At 43.0% G+C, this 26,174-nt stretch overlaps 1 protein-coding gene across 1 annotated transcript in view; it reads right to left on the bottom strand.

The window, feature by feature from the left end:
• The window catches only part of fgf11a (fibroblast growth factor 11a), a gene marked incomplete at both ends in the record, with an annotated part of 82,883 nt that extends 57,325 nt beyond the window's left edge, over positions 1-25,558 (bottom strand). Inside the window, one exon of the mRNA XM_080051685.1 lies at positions 25,366-25,558. Coding sequence (XP_079907811.1) covers positions 25,366-25,558 — 193 coding nt within the window. The remainder of the gene's footprint in view (positions 1-25,365) is intronic.
• Positions 25,559-26,174: the final 616 nt, after the last annotated feature.

Raw genomic sequence — 26,174 nt, 5'->3', positions numbered from 1 at the left:
GAACCACGCTTGGAGCACTGTTTGCGAATAAATTACTTTTGGTGTGAACAGCTCTCTCCCTGATTTTGTTACATGGAGTCCCACACTTTCTCTCAGCTCAGTGTCAGTGTTCTGAAGCTAAATGGATTTCACAGAGATGTTTCAAAGCATCGGATGAGATTGCCAGAGTGCCAATTCAGTGTGATTTACACTTTCTGAGGATATCATCTTTGATGTGAATAAACCCACCACATAAAAATCATGTAACAAAGACACTATTTAGGTCTCCACAACTTGCATGAGAAACTTCATCTTTTACGGTTTTCCAGTGAAAGTTGTCACCTAATCCATGGGTACATTGCAAACACAAATTGCTTATGGCGAATTAAAAAGGTGCTACGAGGAACTTTTAAATATTTCTGAAACAGTCTAATTTTTCCTCTGATGATCATAAATTACATGTAACAGCAAATTAGTGCAAATTTGCAAATTAGTGCAAATTTGCCCCCCCCCCCCCCCCCATGGGCCTCGGCCAGCAGCGGACCCGAGTTCGATTCCAGCCCGTGGTCATTCTCTGCATGTCACTCCCCTCTCTGACCCATTTCAACTCTGTCTCTACACTATCAATAAAGCATACAAATGCCAAAAAAATATATAAAAAATAAATAAAAAAACAAAAGTTCCTCTGAGCACCTTAATGGTTCCACACAAACACATGTCAAATATATTGACGTCCCTCAAAGCCCCCAAGTTATGGGAACTGTAGTTTATGGCAAATGTATTCATTAAAGGTTAATAACCTACGCAAATAAAACAAAACCCCTTTGACTATATGTATTCACTGCTTGCTTGATTAATGCAGCAGTAATTGTAAATCCAATTTCAAAAGACAAAAACACTTTAGCCGAAACATGATTGGCTCCAAAGGGCTTGAATGCAAAGCGGCCATGCAGCAAATGCTTTCTATTTGATGACATTAAAGGAGTCACCCCGGCGGGGCCTGAGAATTTTCGTCCCCGATGATCGCGACCTGCAAGTCAGTGTTCTCACCAACAAAGACATAGGACAAACAGGACACTTTGTGTGTGTGTGTGTGTGTGTGTGTGTGTGTGTGTGTGTGTGTGTGTGTGTGTGTGTGTGTGTGTGTGTGTGTGTGTGTGAGTGTGTGAGTGTGTGTATGTGAGAGAGAAAGAGAGGAGAGTTTGTGTCCTGCAGCGGTTTTGTTCTATCTTGTCACCAGATTCTGTATGACACCACTAATTAGGCTCTCAGCGACAGACAGCCCGCACATCCGGAGACAATTCACACACACACACACACACACACACACACACACACACACACACACACACACACACACACACACACACACACACACACACACACACACACACACACACACACACACACACACACACACACACACACACACACACACACACACACACACACACACACACACACACACACACACACACAAATGCCTGACACCGGGGGTACCACATCATCAAGACAGGAAACACCCTGGGTGCCTAAGGAGCACCATGGGGCCTGGCGTGCTGTGCGTCACCACGGGCCAGTCTGCTGCAACGTTATTGTGTTTTCTCCCAAATCTCTCATCCTCTCTCTATCCCTCTCTCTCTCTCTTTCCCTTTATCTCCAATCTGTGTGTCTCTCACTGTGTAATCATATCCTTTACACCATAGGCTCCCAATCTAATCTCATGCATCGGTACGCTTTAATTAAACTGATTTGCAGTGACTCTCTCTTGCAGTCTGTCCTCTATTCATCCATGGCCTCATACTAAAAACACACATATGCACGCTGACACACACACACGCTCACACACACACGCAGTATATCCTCATTCCTCTGTGTTCTCGTTGGCAGCCCTGCATGCATAGGCATACAACCCAAATGCCACGCGGCCTCACAAAAACGTATTTTCTCCTAATTATTTGCCGATCTTGTCAGAAGCAGCTGTTCCGCGTCCAGCACACAATGGCCATTTGATTGGCGACGGTGACACCACGCGACAACTGCTACAACTCTACAATAAACCAACCAAGATACATCCACACAACAATGTCCCAACAAGACATCTCCAGGCTGGGCAGGGGAGGAGGAGGGAGGGAGGGAAGAGGAAGAGTCCAATTGTTCCCGTGGTTCATTTGTCGGCTGAAATTGAACCGAGCTGCTGCGAGATGGGGTTATCCTAGCAGAGCATTTTTTTTATTTCCTCTCTCTCTCTCAAAGCTGCTGCAGCTAATCACAGCAAACAAGGAAACACACACACACATACGCAAACACACACACACACACACACACACACACACACACACACACACACACACACCGCACAGCATAGTACAGTACAGTAAAGTATTCTGCCTGGGAGTCCAATTTGTTGCACAGAGATAATAGCAAAAAAATTAAAATAAAAAAAGTGGAGCTATACAGTGCGCTCCCTTTCCGGGCTCCTTCTCCCTTTAATAATTCTCTTTTGTTCACCTGCTTATCTACCTCCCCTCTCTCTCTTTCTTTCACTCACCGTTCTTCTCACACGATTCAATTTCCCCCCCTCCAGCTAGTAAACTGCACTGTAATTATACAAGCTGCTATATTGAACTGGACGGGGGATAATTCCCTTTTTATACGTACAGAGACGAGCCTCCCCATTAAAAGCACATCCGGGGCCCCCCCTATCATCTCCAGGCGGCCCCCCCCCCCCCGGTGATCTCATCCACAACATCGCTCCATCTGTTCCTCTTTTTCCTTTTATCTCCTACCAGTTGTCCCTTTAGTATCTATCCCCTATACTTCCGTTTGCTGTCGGCGGGTCAGCTATAGTCTGGCCCCCAGTGCAGGGAATTCTATTTATTGGCATTGTGCAGCTCTCATTCGCGACAGAAGCAGACCACAGGGCTGCATGCGTAGGGGACACAATCCTGTGATGAAGCTATAGGCAACACAGGGCTTTAATTGGGTTTGGGGCAGGCTGTTGTGTTATCCAAAGGGATGAAAGTAACTTAGTGGAGAAATGAAAGACTTGGCCGTGGTGTAAAAAGTACATGAAAACCATACTTGAGTAAGAGTAGAGATACAATATTAGAGAAATTGACACAGTTACAAGTTACAAGTCACCTGTTACAAAACAGCTTGAGGAAAAAGTACAAAAGGATCTGATTTTGAGGAGTATGTAATGTATTGGGAGTATGTAATTTAGGCCTATGTTAAACGATGCAGAAGTATACCAAAATATCAAACTGCAAAAAATACTCCAAGTATGGTACAAGTGAAAGTACTCAAGTGAGAATTCCAAGAAAAAATCTTAAAAAAATAAGTAAAAGGATAAAACGATTCAAAGGAAAAGCAGCAAACCCTCAAATTTGAGAAGCTGGGACCATGAAATTGTTTTGCATATGTGCATTAAAAATTAATATTATCAAAATAGTCAATAGCCAATCATTTTCTATCTATCAATTATCTATTAATCTACTAATGTGCCTGTATGCCTAATATCTATTGGGTGCTGTCCAAAATATAATATAAAACTTTATTGCAGACACAGGTCCATATAACACATCATACAGTTTAACGTATCCTTGCCAAACCAAAAGTCTTAATTGGTAGTCAGTCACTAAAGTTGTGAAAGTGAAAAGATTAAAGTAAAGTGCCTTAAACTTGTACTGTACTTAAGTAAATGTACTTAGTTACATTACACCTCTGCCTGTTTTTATTTTTTGTGGGGGATTTACTTAGGGGTTCAGGTGCAGAACAAGATTTAGCCACGTGGGGAAAGACCCCCCCCCCATAAACACACACACACACACACACACACACACACACACACACACACACACGATAACGAAATAAAAACCATTCAGGCATGTACACATTTCATTGCTTCTGTGATGAAGTGAAGTCTCATAATAATCATCGAGACTCACCATCAACATGGCTGTACGCAATGTTAACGGCTGAGTCTGTTAGACACAGACCAATGCACACATCTGACAGGAAGCAGAGGTTAAAAAGAGTCAATCCAAATCATTTTTTGTGAAATGGTACTGTACGTATTTGCCCTCAGAAGTTGTTTTACTGGTGTGATTTCGTGTTGCACATTCACAACCAACTATATTTTTCTAGTGTATCCTATCAGTAATGAGAACATTTCCATTAAGTTTAAGTAGGTGCTATTTAGTGTAGGTTAAGCATATAGCAGTTAATGCTGCACTAATCACTGACACTAATGAGTGGCTACCATATCGGGCTTAGCATATGGCAATATATTGTTCTCAGGATGTGGAGCTCTTTGTGTTGGAGGACTAATCATTTACATATCACAGGATAAGATATTCCTTTGAATGGAGAAAGCAACAGTTACAGCAACAATTTAAAAAAAAAAAATCAACAATTATAATGTGACGTCCATTGGAAATTGTATTCTCTTTCGGCTCACCTGCCAAGGAGAGGTTAGGGTCAGATACAGACATCTTTTTGAAGGACACTTGAGAAGAGCAGATGCTTCCCTAACAGGGTGGCTTAACCGGAGCTTACTTAACATCATCTTCTAAAATCCTCAAGTGCCAGTGATCCTATAGGGACCGACTCAACTGCTGTTTAAGGAGGAGTGTATGTAAAGGGTCTGGCAACCGCCCTCACAGGTCCACACCAACATGTAAAAGCCATAATGACTATATCGTCAGGTGGATCATTACTGGCATGCAACAGGGGAGGCAAAGCAGGACTAATTGGTTCCTTCTGAGGTCCTTGGAGATTTGCTGTATACGTAAATGATGGTTTCTTGGGGAGGAGGCAGGTTTTCAATAAGTTGCTTTCCCGCGATGCTTAGCGCTCTCTTTCTTTTTTTCTCTCTTTGCTTTTAATTGGAAGCTAGCAGGGGGGGCGGTTATGGTGGAGGGGAGTCCTCAGCCATTTTGTCGATGTAATTGCCGCGGGTGTGGGAGTAGGTTTTGTAATTACAGTTAAGTCAAAGCCTATTTAGGCTGAAGGAGGATTGAGAGCAGAGAGGCAGAGGAACGTTGAAATGGAAAGGATATTAAACGATTACATTTAAAGGAGGTATAAAAGGCTTGTGTCCTCTAACATCACCCAGCAAACATCTGGTAGGCCACCAAGGTAAAGTTAAGACCTCAATGTACATGGAAGGGCTTATACTGTAATAACAAGGTAGGTAAAAACAAATTATAGTGTAGGTACTTAAGTTAAAGTTATAAGTGGACTAGTCCCTAGAAAAATTGCTCTACTGCTCTGCTTGAGCGCATGCAGCAGGTACTAGCCAACATGCTTGTACAGCAAACACTCAGTGACAGGCATGGCTAACTTTGCTAAACCAAATTAGGAGAGCCTTGATTTCCTTTAATTGCCACTTCATGCACCAATAAGAACTCAAATTGTATTGGAGGGAAGAAGAAACCTTTCTTGGGCGTTTATTCTTTCTCTGGGAAAAACCTAGCATAACAGTTGCTAATTTAATGTGTTCCTTTTTGGCAATATCACAGTCAGCCGTGGTTGAGCAATTGTCTCTTATTCATACGACCATTATTCAACTATCCTGACATATGAATACATACGAGAGACATTTAGTGAAGGTTGCCAAGATATATTTTGCATTATCAATTTATATTTATTCATTGGACTGTGTCTGGCACAGGACTCTGGCAGGGTTTCGGCAGGCGATGAAAAGTACTTGTGCTCTTCGGAGCGATTACAATGCCACAGCAAATAGCCGGGTGTGGATGTTTGAATTCAGACAAACATTGTGTGAGTCCACAAAGTCATTGTCAGTGGACACCCTCCAGGCTGTACATCATGTTGACATTGCAGATTACAGTATGGGCGCTGCAGCTTCAGCCTTTCCACGGAGAAGTCGCTTGAGTGTCCAAGGCAATAAGTAAAACCCGGGAGTTTTCTTAAATTAAATGCCATTCCCCTTTTAAATCACCACCCTCCAACAAACAAAAGCATCAGGTCACTGTTCAATTCCATTTCCACAGCAAGTTTAGAGGTCTTAAATGGCCGCTCCTGAACAACTTTCCGGGCGTTTTAGTCCACTTAAAAGCTATAGTGCGTAACTTCTGTTGCCCCAATGAGAAATTCTGAATAATTTGAAAACACTGTCGGCATGATGTACATGATGTAAGCCTTCTTTGATTGTACAGATATTTAAATCCATCTGCTGAACGTCCAGGTTATTTCTGAGCAGTATAATCAACAACTGAAACATTTCTTGTGCATTTTTGGGGATTTCTCTGAGCTCATGCGCCAGGGTGGGGGGGGGGGGGGGGGGCTACACCATTTTGTAAACGCTGCCATTCTGAGAAATACAGAGAGAGAGAGAGGAGCTGGATGTAGGCATGATCAACTTTGTGTCAACTCATTTGGCAATGGCTTGAATGTAACCCAAATGTATTCATATGAAAAAGTTACACACTATAGCTTTAATTGCAAAGCAAGCAGCACAAGTCCCAATTCACGGGTGCACGTGCCGCACAAACACGCGTGAACTTCCCATGTGACATCCTTCTCCGACATAAGCACTCCCCAGGTCCCTGACAGACATTGATCTAACGTGTATGTGTGTGTGAGTGTGTGTGTGTGTGTGTGTGTGTGTGTGTGTGTGTGTGTGTGTGTGTGTGTGTGTGTGTGTGAGCCGATCTGTGAGAGTGTGTGTGTGTGTGTGTGTGTGTGTGTGTGTGTGTGAGCCGATCTGTGAGAGTGAGCGAATGTGTGTGTGTGTGTGTGTGTGTGTGTGTGTGTGTGTGTGTGTGTATGCGCATGTCTGTGTACGCGCATTGACTAATGCAGAGATACTGTCATTGAGGGTACAAGGGCATCTCTAAAAGCCCTCTTTATGCAAATGGAGCGGAGATGACAGTGTGTGTGTGTGTGTCACAGGCGGGACATATCTCATAATGATAAGTTATCTCAGCCCGGCAGATACGCCTGATATGGAATATGAGAGATGCGCACAGAGTGAATGCCCCTCTCACACACACGTGCACACATTACACCACATGGTCTCCCACACACCCACCCCTCTCTCTGTTACGTGGAGCGCTCATTAACAAATTTATTAATGGCCTCTTAATTATGTCTGCTTATCTTCTTCTAAAGCACCGGCACTGCCCCCAGACTCCAATCTCGGCTAAGCTACCCACGCTGCGTGTACATATTTGCATAAAGCCTTTCTCAGACTCCTCTATATACATAACTTATGTATACAGTGTGTGTGTGTGTGTGTGTGTGTGTGTGTGTGTGTGTGTGTGTGTGTGTGTGTGTGTGTGTGTGTGTGTGTGTGTGTGTTTTTCCTACGCGGTGCTCAAATCCTCATTAAAACCACACACATTGAGTTACTGGCATAATTCAGACTAAATTATCAGATGAAGGATCCCATGAGTGAGTCTCCCAACACAGGTAATAACCAACAAAGATTTTCTACAGTCTGACAACACATAAGTATAGGGCTTACTTCGCAAAGCTGCACACTCTTATACTATATTGGAGCGTGAGTGGGGTACGGGTATGTTTAAAAAAAATATGTAATGTAGTGCTTTTGGAAATAGCCTATTTATTATCTAATATTTGTATTTCATTGTATAATCAAATAGTTTTTATTTTTCAATTCTATGTTTTTACTGTATATATCATTGTATTGTGTATTTGTACTAATATTCTGTTATGCTACTTACCTAGCCAGGGACGACCAGTCGAAAATTGCAATTTGCTAAAAGCTGGTACATGACATCAGCTATAGTGCGTAACTTGTGTTATCCCCATGAAGATTTCTGAGTAATTACTCACTGTGCCAGTATTGGTATAGGCATCAACAGTTTGTAAACAACATCAAACTGAGAACTACAGAGAGAGTTTTGTGGAGCTGATCCTCTGTTCAAATAAAGTTACATTACATTACATGAATTGACATTACCTTCTTTCATTCTTTCCTTTGACTCCCACCTCTTCTTCATATAACTGAGCAGTGCTGTATAGCTTCATCTCTCCCAGGCCTATCTCTTCACCTTTTCCCGGTATTTTCATTTTTTCAATTATCTTCCTCCCTCCATCTTCCTACTCCTAACCCCCTTCACTCACCCTCTATCAGTCCATCTCTCTCTCGTTCTCTCCCCTGCTCCTGAACCTCTTACCTCCCTCCCTCCCTGCTTCATTCCTTCCACCCACCTCCACTCTTCTCCTCTTCATTATCCCTCCATCTCTCTATCGGGCCCATCTCTTCCTTGCCATTTTAGAGCTGCTCTTAGTTCTTACTTCCTCTTCCCCCCTATCTGTCCATCTCTCCCTGGCTGTCTTAGATATATCTGTGGGCTTCCTCTCCTCCTTTCTTACCACTCTTTCTTCTCTATATCAACCTGACTCATCAGCTCCTGCAGTGCTGCACCAGTCCACATTGCCTTCTTCAAATCTTTTTTGAGGTGAGACAGGGCAAGCAAAAATATTGGGTCTTTTCAAGCTTTGGTCAATCCTGAGATTTTTTGACAATTTTTCTTCCATAACAATGTCTTCTATCATACTTTTATAAATAAAAGGTCCAAAATGTACATGTAGGTGTTTATTTGACTAAGCCCTTTCTGTTTGTGTCCGTATTTCTCCTATACAACCATCTTTTAATGGCCATAATCTCAACATAAGAATATGCTGTAACTTAATTTGATACAAAAAATAACGGTTTCAATGTCGGTAATCGTATTCATCTGTAGTTTCATGTCATCTTTCATCTTTACTTTTCTTCTATCTGTGTTAAAGTTGGACAGCTTTACTCCCAATCAACTTATAATAACAATTTTCTCAAACCAACTTCTTTCTGAATCGTCACAGCAGCTGTATGTATACCCATGATGCAACGCTGCAGCCTGACAGATGGACCACAGCTATAATTTTTAGTAGAAACAATGCAAATATAGCACACCTTCACCCCTTTGCCTGGCTGTGTGCTTGTGTGCTGCCCTAATATCTCTGCACACCCCAAAACAGACATGTGCTGATATAACAGCTGTTTAAAGTTTTGAAGCCATCTTTCAAAAAAAACGCTCCTGGCCAACGAGAGGTGACAAAAAGTCAATACCCTCCACAGGATCCCTACGCTTTGTTAGAGACACCTGCAAAGTCAAAACATGGCAGGATGCAGCCCAGAGTACACTCTCGTCTGACCGCCCAATACTCCAAGCTGTCCAATATATGCCAAGTGATATTAAAAATCATATTAATATTTCTGTAAACCTACGTTCAAACAATTTCTCCCCCCTGTGATACGATGTCACAATTGGGAAGAACTAAACCTGTGGCATCCTACTTACATCATTCTTAATCTACCCATCCTCCTCCTCCTCCTCCTTTCTCTTGGCTACCTCTAAGCTAGAGGTCAGACTTCCATCTTCCCTTTTGCGTGCTCTAATCACACTCATCTCCCATTTCACTTGTAGTCCCAGAGAGACGGAGAGACAGAGGTGGATGCTTCACTTCAATACACACATTTCTTCAATAGAAAAGCAAACGCGTTGTGAATGATTTACATTCACACACACTTCCTTTAAAAAAAAACTGTGGCTTTATGGTGCCTTTAAAATGATTTAAATGCGATTATGCAGATGTGTCTTGTTTATTAAAAAAAAATTATTGGCAGAAAGAAAATGAAAAACAGTGATGAACTTCCTGGTTGCTGCTTTGTTAATAGTGTGTGATTAATACAAAAGCATTTACATCCACTTGAATCATAATAGCAGCCGGTTCTGCCTTTGTTAATTTACAACAGTCTGTGCTTTTTTTCATATTAGTAGCTCTATGTGGGAAACCAGCTTGGATTTTTTAATTGTTTCTCAATCGCTAATCGCTCTACTAATCCTAGATGTTGGCGTTGCACCAAATAATAGCACTTGTGGCTTCCTTTTAATATGTTGTTAATAATGTCTGCTCATCTAACACACACACATATATGGACAGGTAAACCCACTATATGCTTATGTTGTTGTAGCCTAGGTCCAGGGGAATTGGAATGACAACACACTGAATTCAAGATTTTAGCTGGTTGTCCTCTGTGTGCAATACACTTCACAGCAGAACATCAAACACAGCAGTTGACATGATGTAAAAACATAAATCATATATAGAAAACATGCTGCACCACATTAGCGGGCCGCAGACGACAGCTTTTTGTGTATTAGGTCGCACCAGCAAGTCACTGTGCTTCTGAGAATATTAAAATAATGACCTCTTTAAAGGGGTAGTTCAGGATTTTAGACATAGGGCCTTATTCCCAAGTTAGCCTTGGTGTTCTTTATCAGTGGAGACCGTTTTCAACACATTTAATTCAGTCCTTCTAGTTGCAGAGTGCGCTCGTGCTAAGCTAGCGCACGGCATCGGGGGGATACCAGCCTGCTACTAAAACAGTCTTACCCACTCCACAGTACACCCGAGGCCAATCAATTATAACGCCAGACTATCGATGTAAATGTCTGTGTTGATAGAATAATTTTAGAAATAAAACCAACCTCGCATCGCATGAATTATGGCATTTTGAGGGACTACTTTCTAAGCAGCAGCGGACTTTTACTTTGCTGTGTAACCGAATCACTACAGCAGAAAGTAAACAGAGCAGCGTGGGACAGAAACTGAAACCGCACTGCCACCAGTCTACCGTCATTCTGTCCCGGTTCTCTGCTGCAGCTCCAGCGGGGGCTGTCTCTACAGACGCTCTTTCTCTGTCTGCCCTTTGAGCATCCCTCTCAATTCTTCATCAGTGTATTCCGGCTCGTACAGGTACGGGCAGCAGCAGGTAAACAAACTATTATAGAGCCTGTAACCTAGGTATTAGTCCGCCGCTGCCGCAGCCTACAAGGAATAAAGTCCCTCAAAATGCAATATGCGAGGTTGGTTTTATTTCTAAAATTATTCTATCAACACAGACATTTACATCGATAGTCTGGCGTTATAATTGATTGGCCTCGGGTGTACTGTGGAGTGGGTAAGACTGTTTTAGTAGCAGGCTAGGTATCCCCCCGATGCCGTGCGCTAGCTTAGCACGAGCGCACTCTGCAACTAGAAGGACTGAATTAAATGTGTTGAAAACTGTCTCCACTGATAAAGAACACCAAGGCTAACTTGGGAATAAGGCCCTATGTCTAAAATCCTGAACTACCCCTTTAATGACAATGGGAAGTATTTTCAGAAATGATCAGATCGGCAGGATGATATGCAGGATGAAATCATCTGTCTGTGCCTTCCAATAAAATTGTGTTAAAAAGTTGAAAAAGTTGTTTGATGTGACAGCTGTATATGGTAAAGGTTTGGTTAGGTTTAGATAACATTTTCGGATAGGGTTAAAAATGACTGCTTCACAGCACAGTAGGTTAGGGGACCTTCGTCGGCATGGTCACAATAATAAAGCCATGTTTAAGGTTATTGAACAATATGAACGGACATCTATCCAGTTGTTCTCTGTCTGCCTGCCCACCTCTATCTTCAAGCTGTGAAGTGCCACTTTTGACGTCATTTCATACATTTATCTGATGAACACTTTTGACACTAAAGAGCAGCCTACGTAATGTGTATATTTTCAACTAATCCTGTGCTTAGTCTGTATAAAATTGGGTTTTACTCAAGATATCCTGCATTATACGGCACATACATTTAAAGCCTGATTTTAGTAATATCCGTAGGTTAGAATCAAATCTTCTGCAATAAGACCTATTGAAATGTTAAGCATTGATTTACGGGAGCGACATGAATTTGAGATAGGAACGGAGTTGAATAAGTTATATGGCCTAAAACGGATTACACGAAACACAGCATACACATGAATGCATACAGTATGTTAATGTATCCATTTATGCATGGGACATGAATCAAGGGAGCGAGGGATAGATGTACTGTAGATATGAGTCATCGGAGGTAAAGACGACATCATGGGTTTGAAACGTGACCTTTGTGAATGTCAGCATCTCGGCCTGCCGCTCCACGCCACCACTTAGCACCTCAAAACGTCTAATAAAGCCCCCAATGGTTTAAAACATAATGATGATACATATCTGTGAATGGCTGTCCTTCATGGCCCAACAGCCTTAAGGGGGCTCACGGCCTCTCAACCTCGCACCCATTTCAAGCAGCGCTCTCCCCATCCCCTGTGTCTCTCCCCCCTATGCCCTTTATGCTGGGCTCACACTAGAGGACTTTTAAAAGAGTTTGAAAAGACTGAAGACTGACACCCACATATCCTGCATGAAATCCGTCAACTTCCAAATTTGACACAAATAGATGGAATTTATTTAAACTGACTCCTAGCCAACCTACATGGCTTTCATATTGGGGATAAGAAGGATTTAGCATCAACTGGCATACAGCATACAACAATATATATACAGTGTTACTATTGAAAGGAAATCATGCAGAAAATGATCTTCAATATACAGTATATAGTACACAGCACTCGCTTTTTGCATTGATTGGATTTGAATCAGTTACAGTTTTGAGAAAACTGAAGAGTTTGGCAGTGTGACCAACAATATTTTACTGATTACCCTTCATACATTAATAGTAAACAAGCTATAGAAACCTAGACTGATGAAAACTCATTAAAAGAAAATCTATTCTAAAGTCATTAAGTCAGATTTAATTTTCCTATTTTCTCCATTTTTAGATGATATTGATGTTAAATGAGCTATTTATTTAAAAAACATTGAAAATTCAGCATCCCATGTTTTTTCCGTGTCTGACTATAGATGTTAAAGATCTCCTACTACTTCTCTGGTCTTAATTTCTCATTAATGACTCCTAAATGGCAACCTGATACGAATCACAGCACAAACCATGTAGATTTTCGGGAAGCTCTTCCTCTCATCTCCGCGATTACAGCATTCTCTGTCCACACTTCGCTTTGTGCTTCTCCGCCCCCTCGCCCCCCTCCTGCAAACCCCACTCCGTTGTGATTGGTTACCTTCCTTCCAGAACACTTTCAGCGGCATGCGGGCAGATTTGAGCAGGCAGGTGGGGGCATGGCCGGAGAGCGTGCCTGAGCACGTTGCAGCATTACCATACATGGAAAAATCTGGACGCTCCACGTAACAAATCCCGGAATCGCAACCGGCTGCCCTAGTGTTTAGCGCTTTGCACAGCCACCCCAGACGGTCAGCAGGGAATACATCTAAATGCATGTAAGTCATTATTTGACACTTTAGTATGGTTAAACATGACTATAAATTATTATAGCAACGTTTATAGGTCATCAAAGTTGAAAAAGAATAATAGGTCCTCTTTAAGACTTAATGCTACACTTAATGAAAGGCAGCGTGTGCCTTCCATCTCCGTCATCCTGGATATTTCTCTCCCTCCCTCTCTGCACACTCTAATTGCATGATGGATAATTGAATGGGGTCTTTAAAACAAGTTTTTAGATGAAGTCCTCCTCTCGTAGGCTTGCAAAAGATCGTATGAGAGCTAGATTGCATGTACTGAACACACCTGTGTATGTGTGTGTGTGTGGGGGGAGGGGGGGGGGGGCGTTCTGGCTCGTCTCCAACTTTACAGATTGATGACATGCTAAAGTGAAGGACGCGTCACGCACTTGTGCTTGTCTACCATAGGGGGAGCAATGCAAAGGTAGACAAGGTGCCCCAAACACACACACACACACTTGGGAATTCACAGTGTATGTGACTTGTATAGTGTACATTTTTCAAAGGGAGCACACACATGCCAAATGCTCACACAAAGAACACACGTATGTGCCGTTGGTCCCCAGTCAACAGCTACACGTGTGCCTGTGAAAGCGTGCATCATGCCCAGAGGGGGTACAGTATAGATCAGAGCTCTGTGTTCACCGTGTCCCCTTTTATTGTATGTGTGTGTGTGTGTGTGTGTGTGTGTGTGTGTGTGTGTGTGTGTGTGTGTGTGTGTGTGTGTGTGTGTGTGTGTGTGTGTGTGTGTGTGTGTGTGTGTGTGTGTGTGTGTGTGTGTGTGTGTGTGTGTGTGTGTGTGTGTGTGTGTGTGTGCGCGTGTGAACAAGCGATCGCTGCACATGTAAGCTGGCCTGCCTGTGCTTGTGATTCGACACATCTCTCTTTAGAACAATGCAGCGGGGTTTGCATTCGTATACACACAGTTTGTGTGCATTCACTTTATGGAGGAAAACCCTGAAAATGCTATATCTGTTCAATTTCTACACTTTCTACAGTTATCTCTATAGGGCCTCGCCTCTGCTCTCCATCTATAGACACACACGCAAGTTACATTATTCAGTGTTATTCATGTACTGAGTTGGCGACTGCGGCACTTTAAGTACAGTAAATGCAACATGCAGCGTTTAAGTGCTCCATGTGTATGTTATAGGGAGAGCAGGATAAGTGGAGGAGAGATGTAAAGTGGGAGAATTGAAGCGAGGTGACGACGAAGATAAGACATACTGTAAACTAGTGAAGAAAAAAATAAAGTACATCAATATATATATTAAAGAGTGGGGAGAAAGTGTCACGCCATGCATGATTAAAATACTTGAACAGACAACCCAGTGTTTCCCAGGAATTCTCACCAAAGCCGGATCCCATCGGACATCTAATAGGACATCTAACATCTGGAAATACCTGTGAGATTCTAGTGTGTGTGTGTGTGTGTGTGTGTGTGTGAGTGTGTTAGTGTCTCTATATACTGAATGGCATATGCTACCAAACAGCAGGACCACTTTAATGTAAAACTGTTGAGGAAGTGCAGAAAACAGAAGATCAGATGAATGGGTACGGTGGGACCTCTAAAGATGGTATACACTGCATAAAGAAAAAAATAGAATTGAAAATTATTCCCAATTCAGTGTTTGACTATCTTGATTTAAATAGATCAACTGCCATGGTCACTGCCATGTGTAGTCAGCTTCTGTATTTCTTATATACTGTGTTATATCTATCAGCCCCTTTAAAGTAGCCAAGTAGTAGATTTTGATTTTTTAAAAGACATTTATTCAAAAACTACAGTTGACTTGTCGGTCGCATTCAATTCCTCCGCAAATAAAAATACCTAGTGTATTCCAGACATCCCCTAAACAAGTGTGGCAGCAGGTTTAGACTCATTAAAACTAACAAACCCTCCAGTTAACAGCTGCCGGGAGCTAATGGCGCTCAATTACTTACTCACACTGTCTGACTGAAGTATTCGAAAACGACAAGATACTCCGAAATTCTGTCTCCCTTCATTTTCCCCATGTCGCCACTGAATGAGAGGTCAGTTTCATTGTTAGGCTATTTCTCAATAATAATAATAACAGACAGGGAGACAGACAAATGTGACCGAGGCCGAGCTGCTGTGTGTTGATCCTTTGGTCCCTAACACCTGTCAGTAATTCTTACCCCCACTCCCTTGGGTGGTACTATGTCTGCCATCAAAGTATATTAACACGTAATCAGATACAGACGCAATCAGGAAAGCATGAACACACATCGACTTTATCCCTGTAAGGCTTGAAAGGTTCATTCTCCCACATCACTCCACAGCAGATTTGAAGTGTTTAAGGTGGTGTGGGTGTGAGTGAGATGTAAGCACACACACACACACACACACACACACACACACACACACACACACACACACACACACACACACACACACACACACACACACACACACACACACACACACACACACACACACACACACACACACACACACACACACACACACACACACACACACACACACACACACACGGATGAAAATGTCACATGATTTAATGCGTTTTCTCTTAGACAATGTCACTTCGGTCAGGGACACCGTGGTGTGCTGAAAGAGAGATCAGACTCTCCACGACATATGTGTGTATGTACAGGTGTGTTTGTGTGTGTGTGTGTGTGCGTGTGTGTGTGTACTTGTGTGTGTGTGTGTGTGTGTGGTCCCGTTGTGGATCTTTCCGTACCATTGCGTGCCTCAATGTCTTGTGGAGGATAGACAGAAGGCTTTTATGCCATTTGCTTTTTCCCTGTGTTGTCTTATGGTGTGTGTGCGTGTGTGCATGTGTATGTGCATGTATATATGTAAGTGTGCACGTGTGTGTGTGTGTGTGTGTGTGTGTGTGTGTGTGTGTGTGTGTGTGTGTGTGTGTGTGTGTGTGTGTGTGTGCGTCCGTCCTGTATCCCCAAACAGGCATCGCCATGTGACACACGTCCGGCTCAGCTCTGCGCACAAACCATGCGGCAAATTGATTGCATATAAAATGCTAATGCCGGATTTACTGTCCTCAGCATGTTAATATTGCGATTTAACCATCAGCATTGATTAAAGGGGCAGTGCACCGTTTCTGTGGCGGCTTTGTTTTTTTGACATTGAGTCAAAGCAAGGTTGGGTTGGCTTTGGGGGGTGCGAGATGCTGACTCGACGCTCGCCGGTCATTTGTTACCTGGGCTCTCAAGATGGTGAGTCCCAATGGAGAGGAAATTATCTGATTGCTCGTGTAGATAAATGCGGACATATTTGCACACATGCTTCCATCCATGTAGAGGTGTGTGTGTGTGTGTGTGTGTGTGTGTGTGTGTGTGTGTGTGTGTGTGTGTGTGTGTGTGTGTGTGTGTGTGTGTGTGTGTGTGTGTGTGTGTGTTACAATCTCAGCTGGAGGACATCTGAAGAGCAAAGTGTTTGGGATCTGAAACCCCCTTGTCCTCACCATACTCCATGCCGTGCCAAGAGTGTGCCATTTGAGTCCAGGCGACTCACGTTATTCCTGCTGCCTTTGGAAACCCAAAAACAACAGCCCAACATTAGCAAACTTTGAGCCCGCACGCCCGCCCGCACGCGCACACACACACACACACACACGAGAAATATTCTATTCTTGTCTGATAATGATGATTGATGCCCATCCAAAAAAAAAAAAAAAAGCTCTCCGCATCAAAACAAATGGTGGTTGGCTCCATAAATCAATCAATGGGTATGGGAGGGGCGGCGCTGAAAGCCCACATTGATCATCACACAGGGCCAAATGTTAGCATCTCCAAATCATTTATCCCAGGCACCGTTTCATACACAACATCTGCCGCACTGGCAGAGACAGAGGGGCGGAACCCGTTACCAAAGAAGCGAGGCCGTCGGCTCGTGGCAACGCACGGTGTGTGGCACGTGGCAATGTGATGGATGGGGCACGGTCGGTTGTCTGCGGATAATGAGCACAAGACGTGACAAATGATAGTATCAAAGCAGGCTCTCTGTAATACATTTGACATAGGTGATTTCCATTGTGTCTCCATCTTGTCCAAAATAAAAACCTTCTAAAAAGGAGTTATGGGATCATATCTATGGCTGCTGTTCCATATGTGGACGCTGCAGACCACTAAAGGGGACAGTGTGGGGTCAGAATGGGAGTAGAGCCCGGGTGAGGACATTTGTATGTGCAGTAATCTCCGTGGTGAGAAAATTGTAATACAAAGTAAAAAAAAAATCATTTCTTTATGATTTTTTTCTCCAGAAACAACCATGTAATGAAGCAATTTGAAATGCCCACTGGCTTGTAGCGGTTTAATATACTGTGTATTACTATACAGCTGTTCATCTCTGCCACTCGGCTGTACTGCTTTTTACAGTGGAGGGAGCATCTTTTAAATGTCCGAACTCTGGGCTGATTCTGCTGGGGTTTCATTCCTTTTTTTATCTACAAGCGTGTGAGACACTTAACACACCACTGCTGAGCTAAAGATTGGCCATATACTCTATACATAGAGAGCATACATAGAGTTTCATAAATTATTTTGAAATTTGCATAGAATAAATAGAGCATTATAGTGTCCCGAGGATATGAAAGCCATATTTAATACGACACATGGGTTTTTCTGCTTAGTTTTCACTCATTTGTATTTGGGAAGAATATGTTTTTTTTTGTTAATAAACCATTATTATTAACCATTATTCTCTATATGGATGCTTATGCTGAACGTCAACACAGAAAACTGATCAGGCCGTTCACAACAACAAAGCTGCTGTGTCCTCAAAAATGTTGCCAGCAAAGAGAAAAAGGCAGCACTCATCTGTGCAAATCTTTAAACTGAGAACAATAAGGGGGGCATCGAATTAGGAGCCATATGGCTGAACGATGCAGATAGTATAGTTGGACTGTTTTGATGGTAGTTATAAAAAATATATATATTTTCGTATTATTAACATATGCACACTAAAGTTTGTAACAGATCTTTGGAAGTAGCCATGGGGGAAAATCTAGACTTTTCGAACTGTTCAAGCAGACATGAAGCTAATTATGGCAACCAGATCATCTATAGTTCAAATGATTAGTCAGGCGTCATACAGTAATGTGTGGTCAAACCCAGACTGGACCTGTCCAGCGCCCACCAGGCTTATGCTGCAGCTGTCATTAGAGTGGGTGTATTAATAATAAAGTAATTCATTTGTGTAGCCTTTGTGGAATGCCAGCAGTGAGCCCATTGTTTTGGTGAGGCTTGCAAACAAACCGAGTGATCAATCCCCCATGACATAAACATATCAATAGCCCTGGTCCATTTAGGAATGTCAGCGATCAGTGCTTGCTTGTGACCTCTGTGTGTGTGTGTGTGTGTGTGTGTGTGTGTGTGTGTGTGTGTGTGTGTGTGTGTGTGTGTGTGTGTGTGTGTGTGTGTGTGCGCTCCTGGTGATACAGTCAACACGTAAGCGTCAAAGTTAGGTTGTTGCTCATTCTGAACGGAGAAATAGGCTGTAAAGTAAATGAATATTGAAATAGCCTCCGTAATGTATTGGTCATGATGCCTATAGTAAAGTACATACTTGTTAATATAGTACATGTACTACATTAACAAGGTGGGGGTTGATCCTTGGATCCCTTTGTAGTCAGAAATATAAGACAAAGGTTTGATTTAATAAAACAATAGTTGGTTTCATTGAATTCTTCTTTGTCGATACACTTTACTGTCAATTTAGTTTATTGGTTATGAATATTATTGTTGTCAGTTTCACCACAAACCTCACAGCGGTCAATGATGGGTTGGATTATTATGTAATGACCTCTCATATATCTAACAATTGCAGAAAAAAGATGTTCTAGGCATATACCTAAATTGTACAAAATTGTAAATTTAAACCATAAATAAACAGTGCACCCGGAGTTGTGATCTTGAATACAGCTATTTGAATCAGAGAAGAAATCCATTTTTCATATGATTACTACATTTTTTTTAAAGAGCAATATATTCATATTTTAAGCTTATTAGGGACTTTGAGAGGCAGACAAATGGAAGTAGCATAATAAAGGCAGTTTTCTCGGCCAGGGACTTAACAAAAATACCAATTCCATCACAATGTGTTATTGGATGGATTAATATAAATGCATATGAATACTATTCACAAAGACCTCATTGTGTTTCCCTTACCAAATCTACACCTTACAATCCCACACCGTATAGCATCATGGCGCCGCATCACACCATCAAGGACAATGAACAATAGTAGACAAACAAACTCCCAATGCTGAACGATTACAGCTCCATATTAGGATACACTGATCCATTAACAATAGAAGCAGGAGTTACGTAACATGGCCGCACAATACCTACAGTATAATGTACGCCAATGTGGCATCCGGTGACTGATTTACTGACTGGCAGTCTGGCACGTAGACAAGATGATTAGACACAATGGTAAAAAAAAAAATACAGAGAAGGGCTAGGGAGAGAGACAGGCAGATACGCAGAGAGAGAGAGAGAGACAGACAGAGAAGAGAGAGAGAGAGAGAGAGAGACAGACAGACAGAGAAGAGAGAGAGAGAGAGCCATAAGAAAGCCAGATGTCCTTGAGATAGATAAGTGAGTGGTGTGGAGGTGGGGAAGGGGGCGATCGAGGCTGTGGGAGAAAGTGAGAAAAAGAGAGGTGAGATAGAGGAGGAGGAGGAGGAGAAGAACGCCGGTCAGAGGATGGATTGAGAGGAAGGATGGGAAAAGGGAGCAAGCTGATAAAAAGAGAGAGAGAAAGAGAGAAAGAGAGAGAGAGAGAAATATATAGTCCTCCCATGGTGTAGCCCCGTCCGGAGTGTCCGGTCTATGAGGCAGTAAATCGCCCCAGTCAATGTGTGCTCTCCAAACGCTGTCGCACATTATTGATAAATCAGTGTGTGTTAATGAGAGGAGCTGGTGTGGCCTGATGAATCACGGCACAACAATGAGACTCACGCGCGCACATACACACTCTCTCACACACACGCAGCCTCTCTCACACAAACACACACACAAAGTCTGGTTGAGGTGCGTGTGCTCACTACTCACTACTGTCACACCTTTATTCTTCGTTGGCTACGACACAAACGCGCCCACATTTACACACACACACACACACACACACACACACACACACACCAATTTGCAGTAGCTGGATGCACACTTGGCCCGTGTGCTGCAGTCACAACTCCTTGTGTTATTCCACCCTGTTAACAGAACAGAGGAGGTATTTCACAGCAGCTCCAGCAGGCAGTCAGAACACAACACAAGCTATTCCGGTTTCGCTTTGATATCCAATAGATGGCTTAACATCCTCATTTGATGATAACAGCCCTGCGCGCGCATACACACACACACACACACACACACACACACACACACACACACAGGCAAAGCCAGGGTGAAATTATCTCCCTCCCACACCCCGCTGAAATTATCCTGAAATCTCCTCATTTGCTTGTTTGTGTGCAGATTTAATCTGTCTGTGTGAATGTGCGTGGGTGTGTTTTTATGCTTATATTCATGCAAGTGTGTGTCTGTAATTATAGATACATGTACTTGAAATTCACACAAAAAAAGTGTGTGTGTGTGTGTGTGTGTGTGTGTGTGTGTGTGTGTGTGTGTGTGTGTGTGTGTGTGTGTGTGTGTGCCTGCTGAGGCTATGTGCCTGCGAGTGTGTGTTTGTGCAGGACAAGCTGACCTTGTTATACGCTGAGTGGGCTGTAGTGTTGGGGCATCATTAGTATGGGCTAGGTGAGGGTTAGAGGGAGGGTGTGTGTGTGTGTGTGTGTGTGTGTGTGTGGGGAGGTGAAGGGGTGACATAGTGGGGAACGATGCGGGATGACAGTGTAAAGAGAGAGGAAGGCAAGGTGGGAAGGTATGTGGGTCAGGCTGGGACAAACAAACACACCTCAACCCAAGAAGCAGGTAGTTAGCGAGCGTTTGAGGATGCACACACACACACACACACACGCTATGAACACGCAATGGTTGTTAAGTACAACTCCTCCTCTCCTACAATAGCCTCAAATGGCCTTCAACAGTACAAAGGCAGCCTGAACTATTCCGCACAATGCAGTGACGCACCAGCAGTGTTCGCTGCATGATAACATCTAACACACACGCGCAGCGACATTGCTCCTTTCAGGTGCCATTAGTGCATCTGTGAAAAGTGACACAGCATACCGGACTACAAAAATGGTGACCACTAATAAATAACTAGGGCACAGGGGCTCGTGTGTGCTGACACAGATTTAGTCTTAAAAAAAAAAGTTTTCAAGGGGAAACAAACTTGTAACACACGGGTTTCACTCTGACTGTTATGAGGTGAAATATTTGGTGATTCATTGTGGGGAGTTCTGAGACGATAGAACCAAACAGAAATTGAGAAGAAATCAACAGAGGAATTTTCATTATCGCATCTTGCCGTGATATTGTTTTTTGACATTTTTCTCCGTTAAGCAAGGGGGTTAACATTTACCCCCTTACCGGACTTGGACCAGGTTATGCACACTTCTCACACTTCTTTATCCCTTGGGGCTATCCAGAAGAGGGGAGGTGTGCAAAACGGTGAGCATGTGCAGCATGACATGATCACTTAACAAAAGCCGGTACGGCAAAGTCATTACATGTTATCTCTTTCAATATGTCAACTAATCCACGCATATTTTATTCTCTCCAGCCCTAAGGTCACTTTTTATCAGGCGAGCACATGAATCCTGTTACCAGTGAGTGATATCCTGAAGTATTCAGTCGAAATAAGTAGAATGATATTTTAAGAGTGGAGTTCTGAAGAAGGACAGGGCCGATAATCATTCATATAGTAATAGTTTGATTAGGGATGTAAAACACGCGAGACAATTGACATTTGCCAACTTTATTTTATGTGTCATGAAGTATACGCATGGACCCGCCTCCCATTGATGGACGGACGTAAACAAACCTCTGATTGGTTGAAAGACTCTACCAGAGCTAACGAGAAGTAAACAATCGATATTGATCTATAAATATGGATTTATTGTACAAAGTCCCCAAATTACCCCTGTGTGGGATACCATCGCACTAAGGACAGCGTTGGAACTATACGATTTGATATCGGAGGACAAAGACGGTAAAGAGCTGGGATTTACCGATTATGAGTGATTAAATCATCAATAAACTACGCTGATTGCTGTTTTTAAGTAGAAATAAATACTTAGGCATCGTATTCTGCTCATCTGGAGTGAGGTCGGGGGAGTTGCAGCTCAAGCAGGGGATACTAAACGTCCCTTGATACATTTAAAAAAATATATTAAAACAATAAAGTAACTGTAGACCCTGTGATCGTTAACAGCCGATACTGCTTTCCATGTTAGGTGACCTAAGTGAACAAACCACAATGGGACAACAATGAAGCCACAGGACGGGCTACATTACAACTTGTCTCACGTCACACCACTGACACCAGAAAGTTGCCTATTTTCAGGTGACACCAGGATACTTGATGCAACCTGCAACCTTAGGGTGATCATATTGCTGTGGAGGCGTTGAATGCAATTGAGTGTACTGCACATGTTGTAGTAGATGTCATTTGATATTCAAGCCGAAAGGATACATAATAATGATCGTTAATGGGATCATCTATCAAACTGACACAATGTTGTAGTTGAGACTGTGTGGATTTATTTTTTTATTTTAAGAAGCCTAAGGTAGTTCCTACTCTTTAATCATCTTCTTCTTCGAGTGTGTGCATACGAGAAATGAGTGAGTGATTTTCCATCATCAACTAAAACCAAGAGAAGGTAATAACCAGGGCTAAAGGAAGCCAATGTGACAATGGAAGAAAAACAAGGGAACCAACCAAAAGAGATGGCAAAGGACTGTAACCCATAGGATGCAGAGTAAACCAATAGCAGCCAAATTAGGCAGGAACAATGGAGGCCGGTTGGAGGCAAAGTGAATGTAAGCTGTAAGCAGGCTGCTCTGAAGTCCTGCCAGGAGGAGGAGGAGGAAGAGGAGGAGGAGGAAGAGGTGGAGGCTACGGCTAAGGAATATTTTAGTCGTTTATTCCTGGCCAGGGGTCAACTGTGGCCTCGGGCTGAAGCTCAGAGAAGGGAGGGAGAAACTCACACATGATGAGAATACACACAGCAGATAGCACGCACACGCACACACACACACACACACACGTCCAGGGGTCAACAGTGTCCTCTATATGCCGAGCACACATGTAGAGACTCCTCGAGAGAATGATGAAGACGCACACTGCCACATGCGCTCCTTGACACAGACCCCTGTAAATCACAACCTGAAACAGTGAAGCTGGTAATGTGCCTGTAACCACAGTCATACCTCCTTCCCCACAATTACCATAATAAATCCATAAGAGTGTGGGAAGCACTGGAGCCATTACGGAGGAAAATGGCTTCAAACAATGGCCAAGGCGCACGCGTGGCCTTCTTCCCAAAGAGCTGGCATTGCCACAACCTGTCCAACATATTTTACAACCGTAATTACAATATAGAGAGGCAGTTGCCTCTATGGCAGATGCTGCATCCGACGTTAGAGGTTCCCAGCGTAATTATCATGATGAACTTGGCACACCAAGACAATACATATCACAGAACACACACACACACACACATGAACAAGGAGGAAAAGGACACACATACTGTACGTGGAAGTACAGGAAAGAACAAACACACGCATGCAGACTGGTGAGGTGAGAACAAGCTCATTCAGGTATAAAGCATGTAGATACGCACATGAATATAGTGATCCAAGACCTTTGTTGAATATTGTATACAGTTAATATTAGATATTGTAAAGAAGCCAGAGGGATACCTTATGCAGTTTTCAATAAAAGCCAATATGAGTTCCAAAAATGTTTTTTTTAAATTGCCAAAAAAAATATATATATTCCTCCCGTCAAAGCAAAAGGAAAGATCAAATATAACAAAGTCATTAAAAAAAACGAAAAATAGCTCATATGTCCTCCAAAAGACAAATATCTATTTAAGAAAATACTTTAAAATGTTTTTTAAGCATTTATGACTTCCAAAGAAGATAATTCGACGTGACCCAATAGCTATGTTGTTCCAAAAAGAGAGAAAAAACATTATTAATCATCATCTTAAACTGAATAGAGCTTTTGATAAAAGACAAATGATTTAGCTGTGAAACTATTACAACTGCCTGGGCACAGTGGTATTTCCTACATATACCATTTTGTTTTGTAGACAAATGGCCAGTTCCATGAGTGTGTGTGTGTGTGTGTGTGTGTGTGTGTGTGTGTGTGTGTGTGTGTGTGTGTGTGTGTGTGTGTGTGTGTGTGTGTGTGTGTGTGTGTGTGTGTGTGTGTGTGACTGAAAGAGTGTGAGTGAGTGTGTGTGTGTATGGGGGGGGGGGGGTTACTGATCAGTCTTGCCTCCCCTTACCTAAATATAAAAATGTATTCACATTCACATTCTCAAATTCATTTTGCTTTCCTAAAAAAAATCCACTCTATAGAACGACCATCACCATGTGAAACACAGACACACTCATCCCGCAACTCAAGTGTCACTGTCTCATTAAGCTTCAGTTAATAATTTTGCAATTACATTTAACATGCAAACAACACAAGACAAATTAGACCCCACTGTTTTTTCACTTGCCTTGAGGGAGGCACGGGGAGTGTAATAGCCCCCCAGAATTGCAAATGAGCCACCTCTTGACATTTTTATATCTCAGTAAATCACCCTATATATGAGCCAAGTTCGTTGCGTGCTTGCAGATTACCAAAGTGTGTAGATGTGTTGACACCTCGACAAAGTCATTGCAACTGTAACACGGCAGGCGCTGTCACGCCTCTGGCCAGTGGTACCAATCTGTTTGTATTAATCCCCGAATTTACTCTGGCCAGTGCTACCATACAAGACATGATGTGCTCAGCTACCAGTAAAGATAGGGCTGGGATGTTTCCCAGATTTTGGTTAAATCCTTGCACTGGAAATTACAAGCTCGGGGATGTTCTTTATGAAGGCTTTACAGTGGAGGATTAATATGTAGTCTGGCATGTCAACCATCAAAATCCAGTTATCCAATACAGGCAGAAGATTAAGGGGGGTTGTGGGGAAGAGAGGAAGTAAGAAACTGGAAAAGGTACGATTTGAAATTGTAATTGGAAGCCCTGGTGGGGGGGACTCACCTGGTCTTTTCTCGAGTTTTCGCCCTCGACTGCCACATAGTCGAACCTTGGATATTAATATTAGGATTTGCTTCTGGCAGAGCGACTTGTTGCTCTTTGGGCAGGGCTTGCGCTTGCTGGCGATCTGCCGGTTCGCCTGGGGGTCCTTCACCTCCCTGCGTTGGCGAATGAGGGAGCTGGCGAGAGCGGCCATCTTCCCAGTGCCGCCTCACGAGCCTCTCGTGGCCCGGTGGCTCCCAGGTGTCGGGGGGTACCGTGGGCCACCCCCCTGCCCGCTCACCCAGGGCCACGGAGCACCGCTGAGGGGGAAGGGTGCTGAGCTGAGGAGGGGGGCTTCCGATTAATGGACGCAAGTAACGGGAAGTAGAGGTAGGAGGATGAGGAAAGAAAAGGCGGAACCCTCGAAAAAGTCAGTTGGTGATCGTTTGAGGTTTGGGTTGACGAGCGATAGCCTTTTAAATGTCCTACTGGTTTGTTTGTTTGGTTCGGTTCAAGTAAAGCCCTGATACGTCATTATTCTTCTGTTGGGACAAGTCATGTCGTTTTTCACCCCAAAAAAAACAATGCAATGTAGCTGATGCCTCCCAAAACAACCTCAGTCCTAGTCCGAGTGTACCTTTAACACCCTTCTGCCAAGTTCCACTCAATCCTGTCCGAAGTCTGCAAAGTCCTCCAGACGAGAAGTCCTGCAGCGTTTCGGTGTGGGGAAAAAGGTTGGTGATGTCAACGCTCCAGATTAACAGTGACACTGTCGGGACCCACTGCAGATCCTTATTGTCTTGTCCGTCACTTGTAAAATGTCTCCATCC

This window comes from Ammodytes marinus (assembly GCF_949987685.1).
Source record: "Ammodytes marinus genome assembly, chromosome: 23".
NCBI lineage: Eukaryota > Metazoa > Chordata > Actinopteri > Uranoscopiformes > Ammodytidae > Ammodytes > Ammodytes marinus.
This window is presented reverse-complemented; position numbering and strand designations above follow the sequence as displayed.